The sequence below is a fragment of the Danio rerio genome, chromosome 19, assembly GCF_052040795.2.
Source record: "Danio rerio strain M-AB ecotype USA chromosome 19, GRCz13ab, whole genome shotgun sequence".
In the NCBI taxonomy this organism is placed as follows: Eukaryota; Metazoa; Chordata; class Actinopteri; order Cypriniformes; family Danionidae; genus Danio; species Danio rerio.
In genome coordinates this window covers 8022699-8044232 of record NC_141039.2, presented here as the reverse complement: position 1 = coordinate 8044232, position 21534 = coordinate 8022699, and the positions used below count along the sequence as shown (strand labels likewise).

General features: G+C 35.6%; 1 protein-coding gene across 3 annotated transcripts; it reads right to left on the bottom strand.

Moving 5' to 3' along the window:
* Positions 1–404: 404 nt before the first annotated feature.
* On the bottom strand, positions 405–19558 carry flot1a (flotillin 1a). 3 transcript variants are annotated; one of them, XR_015516019.1, is made up of 14 exons: positions 19393–19558; positions 17740–17789; positions 17579–17654; positions 17395–17485; positions 15575–15718; positions 12402–12521; positions 10395–10490; positions 10152–10304; positions 8447–8628; positions 7378–7423; positions 5425–5562; positions 5120–5284; positions 1866–2815; positions 405–1677 (listed from the first exon to the last, which is right to left on the bottom strand). XR_015516019.1 is itself a non-coding variant. In XM_087294630.1 (13 exons), the coding sequence occupies exons 2-13, from the start codon at positions 17780–17782 to the stop codon at positions 2798–2800; spliced, it is 1272 nt and encodes a 423-aa protein (XP_087150756.1). In that variant the 5' UTR covers positions 17783–17789; positions 19393–19558; the 3' UTR covers positions 405–2797. The 3 variants fall into 3 exon arrangements, 2 of the variants coding, with proteins under 2 accessions (XP_087150756.1, NP_570988.1); XM_087294630.1 differs by having other exon boundaries at positions 405–2815; NM_130913.1 differs by lacking the exon at positions 405–1677 and having other exon boundaries at positions 2510–2572; positions 19393–19450.
* Between the last annotated feature and the right edge of the window lie 1976 nt (positions 19559–21534).

Below are 21534 nucleotides of genomic sequence, written 5' to 3'. Positions count from 1 at the left end.
ATTATTAAAGCAGAATATCTGACTTCAGCATTACTTTTCAGATAAACAAGAATGCTCACTTGGCATGTTTTTTAAATATCTGCCAACATATTATGGTATTTTTATGCCTTAGAAGATTCAAAAACTTACATACAGCACCTGTAAGGGGGCTAATAGTATTGATCTTAAAATGGTGTTTAAATTTTTTTTAATCTGCTTTCATTCTAGCTAAAAAAAACTTTCTTTAGAAGGAAAATAAGAAATACTGTAAAAAATCCTTACTCTGTTATACATCATTTGGGAAATATTTGACAAAAGAAAGAAAATTAATAATGACTTTAACATTAACCTTCATAGCTCCAAACTCTACGAAAATGATGCTTGCGTTTAGTTTTTTAGGTTGACAGAGTGAGACCGAACAGATATGACTTTAGTTAAATGTTTATTTTAGTAGAGAGAGAGTTTACTTTAAGGCATTTATAGAAGCACAAATAGACAGTAAAGCAGTTTTGGTTTGTTAGTCTTTGCATGCATGTTGAAACTGCAACATTTCACATGAGTGATTGATATTAGTATATAGATACTGTATAAAATAGAAAAAAGCATCTATTGACAAATATAGGTTTTCTTACCCGCAACCTTATCCTACATAGTGTCTAATGCCCAAGCTAGAATACTAATAATCTATCCAAACATTACGGTATATGCTTAAAGGGATAGTTCACACAAAAATGAAACATCTGTTATCCCTTTATGGAGTTCTTTCTTCTGTTGAACACAAAAGAAGATAATTTGAAGAATGTTAGAAGTCTGTGACCATTAACTTCAATAGTAATAAAGGTTACAGATTTCCAACATTTTTCAAAATATCTTCTTTTAAGTCAAATGGAAAAAAGCACCTTTGGAAGAATTTGAGTAAAAGGGGAATGAAGTGAACTATCCCTTTAACAAACATCTTACCACAAATAGTAAATAAACAGGCCTTCATATTTAGCGTTCATAAGATGCATCAGAAATATCAGCCATAATAATCCATTAATCATGAAGAGTGTAAAAATGTGTGTCGTAAATGTGGGGTTAGTTCAGTTTGCGTTACGTAACAACATCTAGTAAACACCGTAACTGTGTATACATCGTAATAATGTTAGTAAATATTAAATGTAATGAACATATTATGACGTGTTTTATGAAATGTGCATTAAAAAAACAATATATTGTACTGACATTTAAACACTTAAAAAACAACATTCACAACAATCATGATGTAATCAAAGATTTACATAGTATAACCAATATTGAATACTGTATAATTAAAAACAAATCATCAACTAGAATCATATTTAATAAAAAGTATTGAACGTAATATCTCTTTTTATGTAATATTCAAGCCATTTTACATGGGTAGTTCACACAAAAATTCAAAATTGTCATTATTTTTTAACTCTTTACTTGTTATAAACCTTCTTTCATCTGTTAAACACAAAAAAAGATACTTTGAAGAATGTTAAAAACCTGTAACCATTGACTTCTATAGTATTTATTTTTCCTACAATTGAAGTCAATGGTTACCGGTTTTCCGCTTTTATCAAAATACGTCATCATGTTTATAATAATAATAATAATAATAAAACATTTTATTTAGGAATGCGCTGTTGTTAAACTCAAAGCCCTTCATATCAGTGTTTCTCAACCACGTTCCTGGAGGACCACCAGCACTGCATGCTTTGATGTCTCCTTTGTCTGTCACACCCATTACAGGTCTTTCAATCTCTACTAATGAGCTGAAGATCTGAATCAGGTGTGTTTGGTTAAGGACACATGGGGAAATGTGCAGATCTGGTGGTCATCCAGGAACGTGGTTGAGAAACACTGCTCTATATAACCACTCGTAAATAATGAGCAAATTTGAACTGTTGGGTGAACTATCCCTTTAAATAGTCTTTATCTAAATCCTCCGATGAACACAGATAAATAGAACAAACATGTTTCCCTGGTAAATCTAGTCCTAAAAAATTTGCTACATGGCCACAATATCATCAACATGGCCTTCTTTAGGACGAAACAGTACAGATTTCTATATTCAGACTCTTCAGTCAAGCGTGAAAACACTTCAAACGACAGCACAGAGCATTAAAATGACAGATCTGTCAAATAAATAGAATAATTACCGACCTACAGTTCTTCTAGACATATAAAGACACTCGATTGTTCGATATAATATGAATAAACACTTCAAACACTGGCAGTATCTTCAGAGTACTATTTGAACCTATAATAATGTAGTCGTGTCTAACAAATATAGCTAAAACACACACCGCTGAGGTAAAGTGAAAGTATTACACTCACAGAAACAGAAACGTGTTTCCCTTCAAGTTGCTTTGGCTTTTCCCATGGAAAGCTCAGCTATGATAACAGCTCTGAATGCACTGGCCACATGTAAAAGCACTCTATAGGGAAAAACGACTGGTGAATGTGATAAAAGCTGCGTCGACTAATGGCTTTCAGTGGATACTTGGACTTCACTGTCTTATTATGATTGCATTACAAAATATAAAGAACAGCTTTCTTCCCTGGAGGTTTTGATTTCAATGCACTTTGGGTTTTGGCAGCAAGGCAAAGACAGACAGGAAGTGGAGAGAGAGAGAAACATGGGAAACAATAGAGATATAGTGGAAGATAGGAATGATGAAGGTAGAAATGGACTTATTGAAAGAGGAGGAAGTTGGAGAAAACGAACATGAAGGAAAATGTGAGAAGTCAGAGAAAAATGTAAAAGATTTCTGAAGCATGCATACAGTATTCATGTCGGAGAACTGCTTCAGCCGGTTCGGGCCACCTAAAGAGAAAGAGAAATGCGGAGTCAGTAAATATATATATTTATGCACAAACTACATATTAATTAAATTAGGGACGGGCAGTATGACCAACATTTTAATTAATGGGATGTGAAAGTTTGTATCATGGTAACAATATTGTTCACGATGAAGTTTTTTTTTTTTAAAATAAAGGTAGTTATTCCAGAAAATGGAAAGAAAGGCTTTATGTACAGGGTTTAAACGGTCATGGAAAACCTGGGGTCTTTTCTTCGTACCGCGCTTAAATGATCTAAGATGATTTGGCAGATCCTGGATCTTTTAATCTTGATAAGTGATCTCTGGCTAATTTGGTTCTTCAAATAAGTTTGTGAATCAGATTAAAATATCTGGATAAACTGATCTGAGATCACTGCATGTGTTGTGAAGGACAGATATATTGATCCACAAAATTATGATCAGGAATGCAACAATTGGCTGACGGCACGGCAGCGTTATGACATCATCTAATTATTATTGAATTATCCATGTGAGTAAAATTACATCAAATTCATAGTAAATGATTTGAATGAATTTTCCACATTTGTGGTGAGCTGCAGGTTTTGCACTTTCATGTGTGGAGTGATTTAAGCAATTTATTTAGCTTTACATTTAGAGCTAATTTTCTTTATTAAAGTAGCCTAAGCCTATTCAAGTTTCTTAATTGGCATAAGGAATAACTGGCTGTTTAATTTAATTGAGCATCAAAAATAGCATTTTAATATTGGTAAAGGTGTCTGCAACATTTAAGAACCATTAAATCACCATCATATTATCTGTTAAAACATGTGCATGACTGCATAAATTATTTTCCTAAAAAAAAAAAAAACAGGTTTGAGCTACCAGACCTGTTGCTATGACTAAAATTCTGAGTTTTGAAGAACGAAACGATCCTGGATTGTTTCAAATCATCAATAACCAAATCCAGCTAACTGAGTAATCAATGTATTAAGAATGGACCCCCGGAAAAGTCTTAGAAAAACAGATAAACCAAACCCAGAAAGTTGTGGAAATTAGTTTACAAATATATAATTGAATACAAATCTATTCTATCCTTGGTCAAAAACGTGCTCTCACATTATTAGTGCTGTGTAAGCATAATCTAAATTAGTTTTACATAGATATAAATAGAAATTTTAACTAAATAGTTGCATGTTTTATTATATTGACGTAAAAAATTTGAACATTCATTGTTTTTCTTATTATTTACAATGTATACGTAGAAATTACATGACACATTAGATCCTAGCAATTTACTTGAAAGTCCTAGATAAGTCACCGAATTTTAGTAACAAAATTGTGTATGAACCCTGTATCTAACACATCAGCTTGAATATTAAAGAAAAGAAGTGGAGTTGATCTCCTTTGCTAATTTTGTATTTTGTTTTGGACCTTATAAATATAGTAAACAAAATATGACTTTACATGAAACAACAAATGCCACTGTGTGTAACATTTCAGTTTTTATAAACATTCCTTAAGTAACATCTTCTTACAATATCAAATATATGTAACTGGAAAAAAAAGGTATACATGAAAATATAAATATGTAAACACTAAGGAAATATCTTTTCCTTAAAAAAAAATAAAATCGTGTATAAATATATAGAAACTAAGCGAGCACTTCTTGTTGAAAACATGGAGTGTCTTTCTAAGCCTCACGCATGGCACACGTGCATTAGCCACGCCCACTTATTTACATTTTATGTTTCTATCCACATTTATTTACAAGCACTGTATGATGTTACATAAACCAAAGGTTAAGCAGCCATCTTGGTACTGTTTTTATACTGTTTTATGATTACTTTGTTTTTGTTTTTTTATGTACTGCTTGACCCATAATGTTTTTTAGCCAACTATATTAACCTTGTTCTTCACATGCGAGTAGGAGCAGCCATTGAAATATTTTTGACTCAAGACTTCTAGTTCAACTCCATTGATTTTTTTAACATTAAAAACAGCTTGTTATGCTGCTTGTGCTTGATGGTGCAAACTGATCTTTCAACATTATATTATTCTACTTTTTATCTAGCCTTGAACACACTTGTTTGTAGAACAAGTAGTTTGACCGTTTTCTGCCATTTATTATGCCTAGTCCATTTCTACCTTAGGCAACTGAATCAAAAGTTCTAAGTTCTAAAACAATCGCAAAAACAAGCGCACTTCCACAATGAAGAATAAGGTCAATAGTGTAAACAATATAGTATCAACATATTCACACTCCAGTACAGTCACTTGTATTAAAACTACTTTAGTGTATAATTTGAAATAATAATAATGATTTTGACCTGGGAGATGTTAACGCCGGTCAGTTTCTCGATGGTTTCAGGCAGTTTGGTCATGATGTCGAGGACTTCGCCTGTCAGTTTAGCAGCACCAATCTCTGAACCTCCGCTGGAGACCATAGTCACCTTATTTGTAGCTGACAGAGGCTTACTGATCTCATCAGCCATCTAATGAAGAGAAAACATACAATTTACCATTAATACAGGACATCAACTCAATCAACTGCTTTCTGCTTATGTTGACTTGCAAAACGTTTCTATATTGCCTCCACACATGCAGAGAAGTCAACTCAAATATTGCGTCTTACCATTGGAAGTTTCTCCAGCAGCATGTCCACCATTGCACCTTCTTTGTAGTGCTGGAAGGCTTCAGCTTTCTTTGCCATCTGCTCTGCTTCAGCACGACCTTTAGCCTCCACAGCGTACGCTTCTGCCTCTCCTCTCACCTGACCACAGTAAATTGAGTTCATATCTGAATTTACCCCAGAATATCATCATCTGCCTTTATTTTCTCACTTTCCACTTGTTTGAGTTCCTTCTTTTGTTGAACACCAGATTATTTTGAAGAATGCTGGAAACTAGTATCCATTGACTTCCATTGTACTTCCAGTGGCTAACTTGTTCCAACAATCATCAAGATATCTTTGTGTTCAAAAGAAGAAACTCAAAACTCTGAACACTTGAGTAAATAGTGAGTAAACTTTTATTTTGGGGTAAACTAACCCTTAAAGTTAAAAACATATTTATTTACTTAAGTTTTTCGTCTTGTTCATAATTATTTGTCATACATACACTGCAAAAATCCTTTTCTTCAATTTTTTTTGTCTTGTTTTTAGTCCAAATATCTAAATAGTCTTCAATCTAGAAGCATTTTCTAGACCAGCACAAGTTAGGCTGCATTTACACTGCAGATCTTGATGGTCAATTCCGATTTTGTGACTGTATCCGATTTGTTTGCTGACCTGCTTACATCATCTTTCAACACACGGCAGAGACGCAATGATCAGGAAAAAAAAAAGCAGGCGCTGACTAACAGCTGATAATTAAAGAGTCTATAATAAATATAATATAATGTCTATGGCATGATTTATGCATGTGATGTATGCACTAGTTTATATTGGTTACGTGGCGGACACTGCTCTCTCTCGCTCTCGTTAACATGCTTATACCTGTGCTATACAACAATATAAAAGCTGTTTTAGTCCTCGTGTATGAGATTTAAGGTTTGCGTCTCTGCTGAGGTCTGTTCTGAAATGAAAGTGTCAGACTTGACGTCACTCGCTACGGTTTTTAATGACGTGCGACTCTCATTGACAGGTGAAAATCCGTTCTACCTGCTTACACTGCAGACACGAGAACACAGATCTGATTCATATTGGATAAATTTCCACATATGAACAAGGCTTGAATCTGATTTGAGTAAATTGGAGTCCATGTGATTTGTTCCTGCTTACATGTACATGGGCCATATCAGATCTGTGCCACATGGGAGAAAACAAATCGGAGTTTATTCACTCGAACAGTGCAGTGAAAATGCGGCCTTATTGTCTTGTTTTCAGAAATAATATGCCAAAATTAAGTAGGTTTTTCCTTTAATTCCTAGGCCTTGGTGACCACATATGTGGACAGCACATGTGAGTTCTTAAGTGACTATTTAAAATATTTAGAATGTTTTATATTTTGTTACAGACATACAGTGTCATCCTTCATTTTGCAGCATATGAAATGTCCCAAACACTATTTTTAACTGTCCAAAATGGGGAAAAAATTTTTTTTTTACTCTCTGAAAGTCAAAATATGTTCAAAAATGTTCCATGTTAAACATGCATTACAAAACAGGCAGGAAAAAGTGTTTTATGTAAATCCGGACCACAAATCCACATATTTGGACATCATTTTTCTCTTAAAGTACATCACATCAAAAGATGATACTTAGGTTTTATTCTGAGTAGGTTCCAATAAGCCCATATAGCAAAGAAAAATAAAAATGCATGTAAAAAAAACACCTTTGGCCTTAAGACGTTAAAACAAGCAAAGTAATTGTGTTTTTCCTTTTGATATGAGATTATTTAGCTTGTTTTATGCAAAAAAAAAACCCTACTTAATTTTGGCATATTATTTCTGAAAACAAGAAGATGCTTTTTGCTTGCGTAGAAAATTCTTCTTGATCAAATACTTTTTTAGAAATTTGGACTAGAAACAAGACAAAAAATGTAAGAAAAGCATGCTGTTCTGAATGACAAATATGATAAATCGCTTACTCTGATGGATTCAGCCTCTGCTTCTGCCTCCATGATGAGCTGAAGGCTGTTGAAGAGCATTAAATGGTCAAGTTAGTGTCAGGGTAGTGTAATGGGCTGTTGAATTATTAGAAAATAATGCACATTGGAATCAACTGTTTCCCTCATACTGCGTTAATGTTACGGCAATCACAGGCATTGATCTAATTCTGTATTTTAAGACATTTGTCTGGTTTTTGTCTACGAAACAACTGTGTGTAGGAAAGTTTCTTAGGCCATGCCCTCACGTACATGGGTACTTTTTTTTTTTTTTAAGTTTTCCCCGCTTTAGTTTAAAAAAGAATCCACATGAGAACACAAAAATGCTCTGTGATGCATGTTAAGGGCACACCGAAACCAAAAGGCAGAGATAATGACACTTTTAGTCTGGTTAAGTTTTTGTCGCTAGTAGATTCTATATACAAGACAACGCAAACTTGAGAACAGAAGTGGATTTTCATTTGTGCCTTGGTGCATTTGCCACGTATTTGCAACATTTTAATTTTCTGCATTTGCTATGAACCTAGCCGAGTTGCCCTTTTAGAAAGGAAAAAAGAGCGTACACGCTGATGTGATGAGGTAAAAACTCCAGTTATAGTGTCCACATGACCACACTGTACCTGGAGTTTCAGAATGTCTTCACCCTTAGCTGGAGTTTTCATAAAATTTTTGTTTTAGTCACACGTTTTCGTGCAGAGAAACAGCAAAACTGTGGAAAAAGATGCGTTTTTGAAAATACCCATGTTCGTGTGGACAGGGCCTTACACTTCTCATGCAAATCCTTGTGTTTTGATTAGATCTGTGACTTTTGTAGGCGGTACCGTAACCTAAAATAATAGAAATTGTTAGGTGTAGTGGTGATGTAACTGTAATGCAGTTTAGTTGTGCGTTTGTTATATAAAATAATCACAATTAGCATGATGACACTGGTGCAAAATTGTTAGTGTCATATCTATCTATGACGATTTGAGGAAATGTTGGCGTTTGTTTAAATTCACTTTCATTTTCTATTTTAAGTAAACGTAAGAAGTTGAACTGGTGCGTATCTCACCGCTCGGCTTCAGCCAGTTTCTCCAGGCGGTATCGCTCGGCCTCGGCGGGCTTCTTGACTTTGGCCTCCAGCTCCTTCTCTTTGCGTGAGATCTCCTGCTCCTGCAGCGTGATTTGTTGCGATCGCTCCACCACCAGCACCTGCATCTTCTCCTCCTCGATCCGCTGCTTTGTCTTCGCCACCTAGACAAAAGTACAGCACAGTGTTTTTGCAGTGGATTGTGAACACGTAAATTTCAAGTAGATGTAAATTTCACTAATTTTGTAGGTTATTTCCAGACTTTATGAATAAGTAGTTCATCAGACATGAGGATCTAATCCTAAATTATACATGTTCTTTAAATACTGTTGTTTTATTGTTAGCGGTTGTGCGAGTTTTCTGATCACCAGAAGGTTAAGCAAAGGGCTTAGATCTCGACCATGCGAAAAAGTAGTGAAGTCGTGAATAAATGACATAAAAGGTAGTTGAGAGAAACATGTGGAAGATTTGAAGGAACAAAACACGCTATTATCAGACGGAGCATCATCAGTATTTATTTTTTAGAGCAGTGGTCACCAAACTTGTTCCTGGAGGGCCGGTGTCCTACAGATTTTAGCTCCAACCCTAATTAAACACACCTGAACAAGCTAATCAAGGTCCTGCTAGGTATACTTGAAACATCCAGGCAGGTGTGTTGAGGCAAGGTTGGAGCTAAACCCTGCAGGGACACCGGCCCTCCAGGACCAGGATTGGTGACCCCTGTTTTAGAGTAAAATATTGATTTCATTTTAGTCTCTTAGATGCGCTGTGGTTGTGTGTGAGACCATGTTGGACACAAATATATGCAACAAGCATAGGTGAAGTGACATATTTGTCCTATTTTCTCTATTTTATAAATATGATATCTGCATATTCTTTGTGTCTTTGTGATTTTTTGTTTTGTAGAACAGGCTGTATGTCCATATATGTGAACTTAATTTCCGGAGCTATCATCATAACGTACACATGAAAACTCACAGCATGTTCACGAATCACGACAATCCGTTAAAATAAAAGTCTAGTTTAATTTTACTTTTTAAAGGGTTAGTTCGTGCAAAAATGTCTTTTTCTTATGTTGAAGATATTTTGAAAAATGTTGGAAACCTGTAACCATTGACTTCCATAGTATTTGGAGTGTTAGTATGAGTATTTTCAGTTTACTTCAGGTTATCTTCTTTTGTGTTCCTCAGAAAAAACTCATAAAGATCTGGAACCACTTAAGGGAATGTAAATAGAGTATTTTTTCGTTTTTTGTGAACTAACTCTTTGAGTAAAAAAAAAACTTAAAACATTTTATAGGGTTCCTAAAATTTCAATTTTGTTGACTTTTATATCATTTGTTGTTTACAATAAAGTGGACATGACTTTTTTTTTTTTATAATTATTTTTTCGGGATTTTCATCTTTATTTTTGATAGTACAGTAGAGAGAATTGACAGGAAGCATGGGGAGCAGAGAAAGGGGAAGCATAGGACCGCGAGGCGGAATCGAACCCGGGTCGCCGCTGGACATGACTTTTGATTACTAAATATATTTTAGTACAAAGTGAAAATGGAGCAACGGTATCCAAAAGAAATCAAATAATAATAATCAAATGAATTCCATAGAGCCCTACTAATATGTGTTTTAAGGACTAGAAGGTCTATTAGATCATAAAGGGCTACCAAAAGTCTTTTCTGTGTTTTTACCTGGAGCTGATAGGCCATTTCAGATTCCGCTTTTTTGGTGAAGACCTCAATGTCGTAGATGGCCTTCTTCAGCTCGTAGTCTCTCTGCGCTTTAGCCATCTCGATCTCATTCATGTACTGAGCAGACACCTTCTCCTGCATAGCATGAGCCTCCTATAAGAGAAAGTGAGAAATGAAGAGGTATAATCAAATACTTATGAGGTGATATTTAGAAAGTAGCCTGTATTTAGAGGAAAGTCTCACCCTGATTACTGCATCTCTTTTGTTCTTAGCTTCACCGATACGAGCATCCTTCTGCACTTGTGCAGTACGGGCCTTTCCCAAAGAGTGCAGGTAATCCTGAACAACAACAAAAAAAGACTTGATTCAACACATCTCGTGGTTTTAAGCCATTTAAAGGATTATTTCACCCAGAAATGACAATGTCTTCTCTCCTGTTGTTTAATAGTATGGTTAGCTAAGCATAAACAATTGAATCGAATTAGACCATTAGCATCTCACTCAATAATAAAAAGAGTTTCGATCATTTTCCTGTTTAAAGCTTGACCCTGTACTTTTTATTTTCTGTCTGTCTTAGTGTATGATGAATCTACAGACAGGTCAAGCTTTAAATGGGAGAATTATTAAAACTTTTTTTTTTAGCTAGAAGCTAATGGTCTAATCTGATTCAATGATAAAGGATTGTTTCATTATATTCATCTTCTTTCATGTTGTTTAATAATATGGTCTGCACCACGCTCTTGCTTTGTTTAGGTTGTTGGCAGCTTATTTCAAGTATATTAAATAGTTTGGTTTTATTTTACATTCTTCATTAAGCAAAACTCAAGGCATTCCCCACTGTGTAAAAACCATTTACTACCTCCACCCTCTTTAAAGTCTTCAATCACCTTTAAGTCATTAATTATTCAATTTTCAACCATTAAAGAGTCATATTACTTCCATATACATATTGGACAATATTGATCATGAGATGTATCACATCCTCAAAAAGACATCACCGTCATTAAAGAAAAAGGATAGATTGTTCAGAAAACTCACATACAAAATCATGTAATCATCAGTTATTCTATTTCACCATCACCCAAACTGTATAACAATGAAAAATCCAACAACTAAAATCATCAAAATATACAGTCATTGTTTTCTACATTGTAAATTAAAGATCTGAAACCTTTGTGGTTTTCTTTCCTGAAAAAAACAAGTAAAATAAAAACCCATTAATATGAAATATTTATATGAGTGCAGATCACTACTACTTCCATTCCGACTCCTATTACCTTCGTTCCTCTTCAGAACACAAATTAATATACTTTAGATGAATCCTGGAGCTCTCTGACCCTACACAGACAGCAGTAATACTAGGCTAGAGTGCAGAAAGAAACTAAAAACCTTGTCGAAACATTTCATGTGACTTCGGTGATCCAGCTGTAATCATATGAAGCTCCAAGAACACTTTTGTGTGCTCAAAAACTGCAAATATGACTTTGTTCTCCTCCAGGGCCGGAGTGGGACTCCTTTTCAGCCCTGGAGTTTCAAGCTTCAGACCGGCCCACCTCAGTTCACGACTGACTATATTGAAATAAGGTCATTTCCAATTCAGTTGCTAATTAAACTATCACGTCTTTTTTGAGAAAACAGCTGCTTTAGAACTTCAAATGTTCAACAACCCTGACAGTATTTTATGTCTTAACAATAAAAATGCAAAAACAAATTACTCAGACGAGGATCAAACCCGGGTTGGTGGTGTTGAAACCTAACGTGCTAACCACTCGACCACAACAGTTACATGACAATCAACCTGCAGGCTGCATGTTGATCACGAGGCTGCGAGAAAATAGATAAAAAGAGCAGAGCTGCGGTAAAATATTGAATAAGAAGACTGTGGTCAAGTAAATAAATACATTCATTTAAAAGTGTGACTGCTGTAAGCAACAGATTCTGGAGCTAGGGACACCGGCCCTCGCGGCCAAAAAATGGACCGGCCCACCGGGAATTCTCCCGATCCTCCCGATTAGCCAATCCGGGCCTGTTCGCCTCTATCTGTCGCATTTGGTCAGGGTGTAAGTTTACTACAGGAATGAGGGAGCTCTAAGATTTGATCTAAAATATCTTAAATTTTGTTACAATGATGAATGAAAGTTGTGGTATTGAAACGACATAAGGGTAATTTGTAATTGTTCATTTTTAGGTGAACTAACCCTTCAAATACTGAAATTGATAAACACGGTGACACAAATAGGGCTAACAGACCTGGTCATCGTGAACGTCTTTGAGTGTGTAGCTGACCACACTGATGCCCATGTTCACCAGGTCAGATGAAGCCACCTTGAACACCTGCTCGGAGAACTTCTTGCGGTCTTTGTAGATCTCCTAAAGATGTCAAAGAAGTGTTAAAGTACTCAAGAAATCAAACTAAACATGATTTTGTTAGCTCACATTGCCAGATTTTTGTTGAACAATTAATCTCTTCATGTCATTAAGAAAAAAAACAGTTTGCCCTTCTAATCTTTAATTAAAATCTGAAAATGCACTTCCTGTTTGTTTTCAGTTTAATTTTTTAGATTAAGTGATTTTGAGGTAATGGGCATGGCTTACACACTTAACCACGCCCCTTCAACTGTCAGTTTTGACAATAAAAAAATGGTGACAAGGTGGCGTCTGTTAGGTTGTAATAATTCTTTCAAAACCCTGTTGCTGATCTTTCCTTTTTTTTTTTCCTTTTGTTTTTTATTCGTTTTAACAAAACGGAACAAACAGATCAGCAGAGGCATCACATACAACTTTTTCATTCTTCTTATACAGTCGTTTTATAGTACAGGTTACTCTCCCATTTGCCCCCACCCCAACCCACCTGTAAAAGGTACTGTATTATAAGCATAAACACCAACATAGTTTCCTTCAAGTCCATATGATTCAGCCTTTTACAATCTGTAATGTGCGGTCCAAACTAAATATTACACATATATAATATACATATACATGTACATATATTGAAAAAAATAAAGTAATAATAAAAATAAAAATATAAATAAGGGGAGGGGGGTTCGAACTCATTGCAAAGCATTTTCTAGCAAATTATATATTTTCTGTATTCTTATATATAAACAATTTTGACCAATTTTTATAACATTTATCCATGTTTAGTTTTAAAGAAAAGGTGAGTTTCTCCATTTCAAACATATTATCTACAATTGTTATCCACTCATCCTTTGTTGGTGGAATCTCTTCCAACCATTTCTTGGTTATTACTTTTTTACTAGCAACTAATAGTATTATGAGAAGGTATTTGTCTTGTGCATTAAAATCGGTTTGTATGTTTCGTAAATATATAGTACCAAAGCTATGATCAATCTTAAAACCCAGTATTGATTCAATTTCAGTGACCACCATTAACCAATAAGATTGGATTGCTGGACAATTCCAGAATATATGATAATAATCAGCCATAAAATTGTTACATCGTCTCCAGCAACGTGGAAGTTACCATTCTGTGAGTTGCTGATCTTTCTGAATGAAACGTTTACTTTACTACATCCATTCAGTCCAAGCCACGCCCACTGTTTTCTTTTTTAATATTCTGTTTCCCTAGTAACTGCATCACAATACAGAAAAAAAATAACAATCGCAGCGTCCGGTTCATGCGAACTTTAAAGTCACTACACTGAATAATGTTTATAATAATTCAGTGAATTTATTGGAGAACCAGTAACTGCACCATAGTTGTGGCAGAACTGGAAGATATACATTTACACTGCATTAAATGACTAATGTAGACATGTATTCATGGAATATAATTACAGTTAATTATTGTTATAATTATTATAAAGCTATAACATATCGTGAAAGAGCAGGGGTGTAACCCCGGTGTCCTGGCCAAAGTCCCTCTATCCGATCATGGCCTCCCAATCATCCCCTTCAACCGAATTGGCTCTATCACTGTCTCTCCACTCCTCCAACAGCTGGTGTGGTGAGCGCACTGGCGCCGTTGTCCTGTGGCTGCCGTCGCACCATCCAAGTGGATGCTGCACACTGGTGGTGGTGTGGAGAGACCCCCATCATGATTGTGAAGCGCTTCGGGTGTATGGCCATACACAATAAATGCGCTATATAAATACACATTACATTACATATGGATTTGTATTCATAATTAATGCATTCAGGCTAGTGTTTATCATAGAAACCACTTAGTTACTGGTTAGGTTGTAACAACATGGTAATGGGATGATATATGCACATTTTAACCTATGATTATGATCACCTAAAGATTTATATACAAAAACTTCTTTCAATACGAGTTTTCTAAATATGAATAATGTGAATATTATATCTCAGATTTGTGAAATGTTGATCTGGTTGACATGTTTGTGATGTTCTGACAAAGCGCCACAAAAGTAAGCTTACTGTTTTTGTTTACTTTTCACTCAAAATGTTAAGACCTTTAAACCATACCTGTCAACACTTCAGTTTTTTTCCGCGAGTCTCCTGTATTTCACACTCATCTTCTGCCACTCTGCCGTTTTGTTATTTCTTCCAGAAAACTCCCATAATTACATTTCAACCTTTTGGTACTCCTCAACTTTGGTATAATCCCGCTGCTAGAGCATGGTCAATGGTTCATTTAGTAACACCACAAACCCGCAACAGCCCCCGCCTACACCTTTATTACTTGGATACTACCATCACGTCTATTCTCCCATCCCAATTACATTTATCATGATGACCATCAATATCGACTGATACAGAATATTTTATTGTGATATTTTTATCACCTTTACACAGGAAAAATATTGAAACTTTTTTTTTTTTAACGAAATGCTAATGGTCTAATCCAATTCAATCATTTATGCTAAGCGAAGCTAAAAGTGCTCTAGTCAGACCTGGAGATCAGCTGAATGGATACAAAAATGGCAAAACTCAACTAAACTCAAATAAAACAATCTGCCTTTAAACTTGATATGAATAAAGATTTTACATTGATCATGATAATCATTGATATTGACTGCTACAAAATTTATATATATATATATTTTGTGTTCAAAAGTATATGAAACATGCAATACAGATTTTGAACTTTTTCTTTATTATATACAAACAAATAAAACTTGTTGCACGCATATACATTTAGGTTCTATTAAAATATATTTATAATATTAAAATAAAATACAAATAAATAATAATATACAAAAGGAATTAGGAGAAGGAAAGAGAGAGATCAGGGAAAGTTCTACTCCAAAAATAACGAAGGGTTTATTTTTTAATGTGATCTAAAATAGCTTGCCAAGTACGATAAAACATATCAGTACTTTCTTTTTGAAACAAAATATTTTATAGTGATGTTTTATTTGGCTGTATTACCCATTCCAAATACGCAGAGTGCCATATTTTTGCATGATGAGCACTGTTTGCACACTGTATGCATTTACCTCCACAGTGAGGTGAGCAATGATGGCTCTCTGGTGGCCCTCCAGCGTTTCCAAGGCGATGTGGGCAATTTCACTGTCTGACTTGCCCAAAAACATCTGACACGCTGCAGCCAACATCTGCTTATTCTGTCCTTGAATCTTCATCTGAGGGAGAGAAACAATTCTGTTTGTCCATATAAAAATCAAGAACATCTGACTATCTACAGAAAGATTAAAGAAACACTCCACTTTTTTCATAAATAGACTCATTTTACATCTCCCCTAGAGTTAAACATTTCAGTTTTACCATTTTTGAATCCATTCAGCCAATTTCCAGAGCACTTTTAGCTTAGCTCATTGAATCAGATTAGTCCATTAGCATCTCGCTCAAAAAGAAAAAGTTAATTTTCCAGCTTGACCCTTTACTTTTCGATTTTCGTTGGTCTTGGTACATGATAGAACTACTGAAGATAGTACAGAAGCTTCAAATAGGAGAATTATCCAAACTTTTTTTTTTTGTGAGCCAGATGCTAATGTTCTAATCCGAATCAATGATTTATTAGCTAAGACAATGTAACCCCGCCAGTCCTACGCTACCCAACCCACTCCGAGCTGGTATCGAACCGGCGACCTTCCGCATGGGAGTCGCGTGCTCTAACAAGGAGGCTAGAGACCATGGCCTCTAGTGTCAGTCGCTAGAGCACCTTTACAGGTCAGAGGAGTGAGGTTTACCTGCACAGTACACACTAGCTGGCCTCCGTTACACTCACCCCCGTTAAGGCTGATTTATACTTCTGCGTCAAACACCGGCGTATGCTACAGTGCTGACGCATAGCCCTTCGCCGTGGCCGTCACTGACGTGCACCTCTCAAAAAATGTAACTACACGTCGCAACGATGCGTAGCGCAAGCTCTGTGATTGGTCGGCTTGGTAGCGCTGACGAGTCGGGGCGGGACCGGGAGCTGCACAAATGCCGCGAACCCAATGTAGCGATTGTTTACAAGTGTGAAGTCCCGTGAAGGAGCTCGGGATGGAAAGTTTTGTTTTGTGTTTACCTCATAGTTAAAGTTGTTGCTCGTCCGCCAGTTCCTGCCTCAAAATGAGCGAGTTTGAGCCACTTGTACATCCCGGAAGTGTTCAGGAAAAGCAAAAAAGCAGCGAAGAAACTCGACACAGGAACATTTACACCTCACTGCCAACTAGCGTTTCGGAAGTGTTAATGCAGACCAACAGAGACAGCGCGCAGAAGTATAAATGCACAGCCACGCGCGTTGCATGCGCCGTGGGTTACGCCGGTCACTTGACGCAGAAGTATAAACCAGGCTTAAACCTCACTCCCATCCGGGTCACGGCACCAATGTAACCCCACCGGTCCTACACCGCCCAACCCGCTCCGAGCTGGTATCGAACCGGTGACCTTCCGCATGGGAGTCGGTTGCTCTAACAAGGAGACTAAAGACCATGGCCTCTAGCGTCTGTCGCTAGAGCACCTTTAGAGGTCAGAGGAGTGAGGTTTACCTGCACAGCACACACTAGCCTCCGTTACTCTAAGCTAAAAGTGCTACCACCAGATCAAAAGTAAGACTAAATAGATAAAAAAATGCTAAAACTCAACTGTTTAACTCTAGGTGACCTGTAAATGAGCCTATTTCAAATATATATATATATATATATATATATATATATATATATATATATATATATATATATATATATATATATATATATATAATAAAAGACAATCTGGGACATTTTAAATAAACAAAAGAACATTTCGAATTTCCTAAACTTTAGATTATGTTTGCAGCCTATTTGAGAGTGTGTGCATGTTAATTATTAACCTGTGCGATTCCAGTGACGGAGATGGGCACTCCATGACGTGTGTACACTTTGTCGCTTTTTACATTCAGCGTCAGAGTATTCAGAGAGATCCTGAGATCGAAAAGAAAGATAGAAAAAGATCATACTCGTTATGAAAACCATGCATGCAATAATATACAAACAGACACACAGAGAGGATCATACCTTTGAATCTGCTGGACGCATGGAAAAACAAACACTCTCCCACCAGAGATCATGACTGGTGGAGAACGGCAGAAACCTGAAATTGAAGTCACGTCATGCAGGTTAAGATGTTTTTATGTTCTCTACTGGATATATAGACACATGGTGATATTTAGTCTTACCTGACACCACCATTGCCTCATTGGGACCGCAGGTATAAAACATTTTTAGACTGTTGAGAAAACAGAAAGATGAAAACAGCAGAATACAGTTACAATCACTAGGGAACTATACAGTTGAAGTCAGAATTATTAGCCCCCTTGTTTATTTTTTCCCCCAATTTCTGTTCAACAGAGAGAAGATTTCTTCAACACATTATTAATAACTGATTTATTTTATCTTTGTCATGATGACAGTAAATAATATGACTAGATATTTTTCAAGACACTTCTATACCGCTTAAAGTGACATTTAAAGGCTTAACTAGGTTAATCAGGTTAACTAGGCAGGTTAGGATAATTAGGCAAGTTATTGTATACCGATGGTTTGTTCTGTAGACTATCAGGAAAAAAATAGCTTAAATGGGCTAATAATTTTGTCCTTAAAATGGCTTTTAAAAAATTTAAAACTGCTTTTATTCTAGCCGAAATAAAACAAATTATAAAAACAAATGTATTAATATTATTAAACAACAAATACATGACAATAGAACAAACAAAACAATGCCACAGTGATAGAAGGTAAATAATACTAACAAAAAATAACAGTACAAAAAATAAAAGAAATAAAACAAACACAAAAAACAAGAGTATAAATAATGAAATAAAATTCTTACAATAACAAACAAGCAGGACCTTTACATTAATCAAAAAAATGAAGTAAACAGAGCACAAATGGACAGTTTTAATGGCTTTTCTATGAGCAATATGTTGAATACTACAAAAGCCATTTATCAGTTCTTTATAAAACAAAGTGAAGCAGGGTTTTTTCTTTGAAAATTTTCGCTTATGATTACAAAAAACAAAATTCATAGATTAATAACAAAAACATTATTTAGATTATCATAATTAAAATATGCAAACATTACGTTTTCAAAACGCAAATTAAAATTAAATAATAATTTTTTTATAAAGACAGAAGCATCATACCAAAGTTTAACATAACCACAGTTTCCAAATGCAAAGAACAAAAAAAGCAATTTATATCAATCAATATCCTTTTAAAATTCGCATTCCTCCTCAATCCCTGTCATACATTTAGCAAAGCTTAAGTAGCTTTATCGATCGCTGCTTCTCGGAAATGGTGGGCTTGCCTTGATAATTAAGTTAAGCATAAACGGAAGAGGAATACAAATACAAGAAACATACAAGAAATACCTGCCAGAGCACTAAATGTGACAGATGAAAAATTAAGTGCATTTCTACTAATTTGATATCAAATACACAACCGTTAATTATAATTTATTTCGTAGATTCTTTGAATGAAAAAAAAATGCATTTTTACGTATTATATCGTCTCTCTAGTCTCACGGGCTGGGCGCATTGGGAGGTGCCTCCATAATTATATTAGAGCTATAATATTCATATTTTTTAAACGTTGCCTAATATCGTACCCTACTGAAAGAACAAAAGCAAAATGTATTTTCTTTGTCGAATAAAAGCCAAAACTTGAAAAACAACGAACAAATAAACAGTATTTCGCCTATAAATTCGCTATATTGAATAGCAGTCAATGGAATTCATCCAGTGTTTACATCCAGCGCGTCACGACAGCGTAAAAGCTCTTGAAGAATAATCAGTTGAAAAAGAAAAATATCTGTGAGGAAAAAATCTTACCGTTGGCTGAATGATTAGTAAATATCAGTAGGGTTATTTATAACACGATTGCTGTTTTTTTCTTAACGGTGCAAGACAAGAGACGCAGTAATCCAGCAGCCTGTAACCATTAGCAGCGTATGATGATGATGGTGGAGGCGCCCCGCCCGGATCACACACTGGCGCCATCTCACGGTCAGAGATAAACCTTTCTTATTGTGGGCTGCAAAATAGTGATAATATATCTTAAAGCACTTGCCTTATCTTAAAGAACTTGCCTCAACACACGTGCCTGGAAGTTTTTATGTATGGCTAGTAAAAACTTGATTAGGGGTAGGATTGGAGCTGGGACATGTCTGAGAAAACTTTTGATGCCCCCTGTCTTAAAGGATGACTTCACCCAAAAATCTAAATTCTGTCATCATTTACTCAGCCCTTTACTTGTGTCAAACCTTTATGAGTGCCGTTCTTCAGTTGGACACAAAAGAAGATATTTGGAAAAATATTGGAAACCTGTAACCATTGACCTCCACAGTATTTGAAACCACTTGAGGAGAGTAAATAGTGAGAATAAATTTTCACTTTTTTGTAATCTTTTCCTTTTAAAGATCAGTTTATATCTAGAATAAGAAAATACATTATTTATTCATGCCTTTGCCATCCAAGATGTGATTTCGTTCTTTAATGGGAAAACATTCCAGTGTTTTTCTGTATTATGTGAACTGTGGTGCTGAGTGGTTTAAACTTACAAATTGCAGTTTGCCAAAAACATTTTATTGTTGTTTTATTTACTTGAAAACAATAGCTAGCCGTTGGCACCAGACTAACTAGCAAAACAACAAGCTAGGTAGTTAACGTTAGCTCATCTTAAGCTTTTATAACTGTACAGTGTTCTTTCATCAGAGAAGCATATGACTCATTATTTACATAAATGTTTGTCGTTTAAAGTCAAAATCAAGTAATGTGTATGAGTCAGCATAACGTGAACTTACCTGATATAAAATGAGAACTGCATAGTCGAGCATTTTCAATTAGGTCCTCACTCCATTCAGCTCTTTTAATGGCTGTTAGCTGAAGACGTCTGCGGTTGGCATTAAAAGCAGTGTAGGTAGGTGATATGTGATAAAATCGATAAAATTTTCTATTTTTTGATTTTCGATTTTGGCATTCTACTGCACAACACGACATGTTTTCTGTTTGTCTTTTGCAACCGGTATGCGCAGTTGAACCCTTGTGACGTCATGCGTGATGTAGGCTGGTAATTCATCTATAGGAAAGACAAATGGGGAAATAAACACTGTTAACATGAGGTGTGTTTCAATCAGCTTCCAAGCTCCCGAGGTCGTTCATCAGTAGGACATGTGCACAAATTCGACCACTAGTAAGGGCACTGATGGGCTCGGTTCACTACACACTTGGACACACTGAGTGTGACATGAGAACATACTCATTGGACAAAATAAAACATATATTTTATATAAATATAAACAACAGCAGCTAATAATTTTCTAAAATAAATTTTAACATGTTATTCAAAGTAGATTAGTTGTATTATTTGACATACCAGCAACCATTGTTGAACCAATTCAACCATTAAACATTTATAAATGTTTGCTAAATTGTTGCTAACCTATCTATGTTTGTTCATTCATTACTTTTCTTTTCGGCTTAGTCTCTATATTTATCAGGGGTCACAGCGGAATGAACCGCCAACTTATCCAGCACGTTTTACACAGCGAATGCCCTTCCCATTGCAACCCATCACTGGGAAACACCCATACACTCTCATTCACACTCATACACTACGGACAACTTAGCTTACCCAATTCACCTATAGCGCATGTCTTTGGACTGTGGGGGAAACCGGAGCACCCAGAAGAAACTCACGTAAACACGGGGAGAACATGCAAACTCCACACAGAAACGCCAACTGACCCAGCAGGACTTGAACCAGCGACCTAAATCAAAATAATATTTCACAAATTTTTATTCATATTTTTCCCTTAAATAATCACAGAATGAGCAAAAGCTAGGTGGTAACACGGGTCATCCACTGAATGAAACCTTTCGTCTTTTCCTTATACATTATACATACATACAGAGAATGAATGGGAAGCTACATCATGGCGAGTTGCATTCCACTATGTTTTCTGACACAATATA

Excerpts from the sequence above, each read along its gene's own strand:
- flot1a (NM_130913.1), bottom strand. The coding sequence starts at position 17,782 with ATGTTTTATACCTGCGGTCCCAATGAGGCAATGGTGGTGTCAG. Across the intron at positions 5,285-5,424 it reads TGCTGGAGAAACTTCCAATG|ATGGCTGATGAGATCAGTAA; the intron begins GTAAGACGCAAT and ends TCTCTTCATTAG. Across the intron at positions 2,573-5,119 it reads CCGGCGTTAACATCTCCCAG|TGCATTGAAATCAAAACCTC; the intron begins GTCAAAATCATT and ends CAAAACCCAAAG.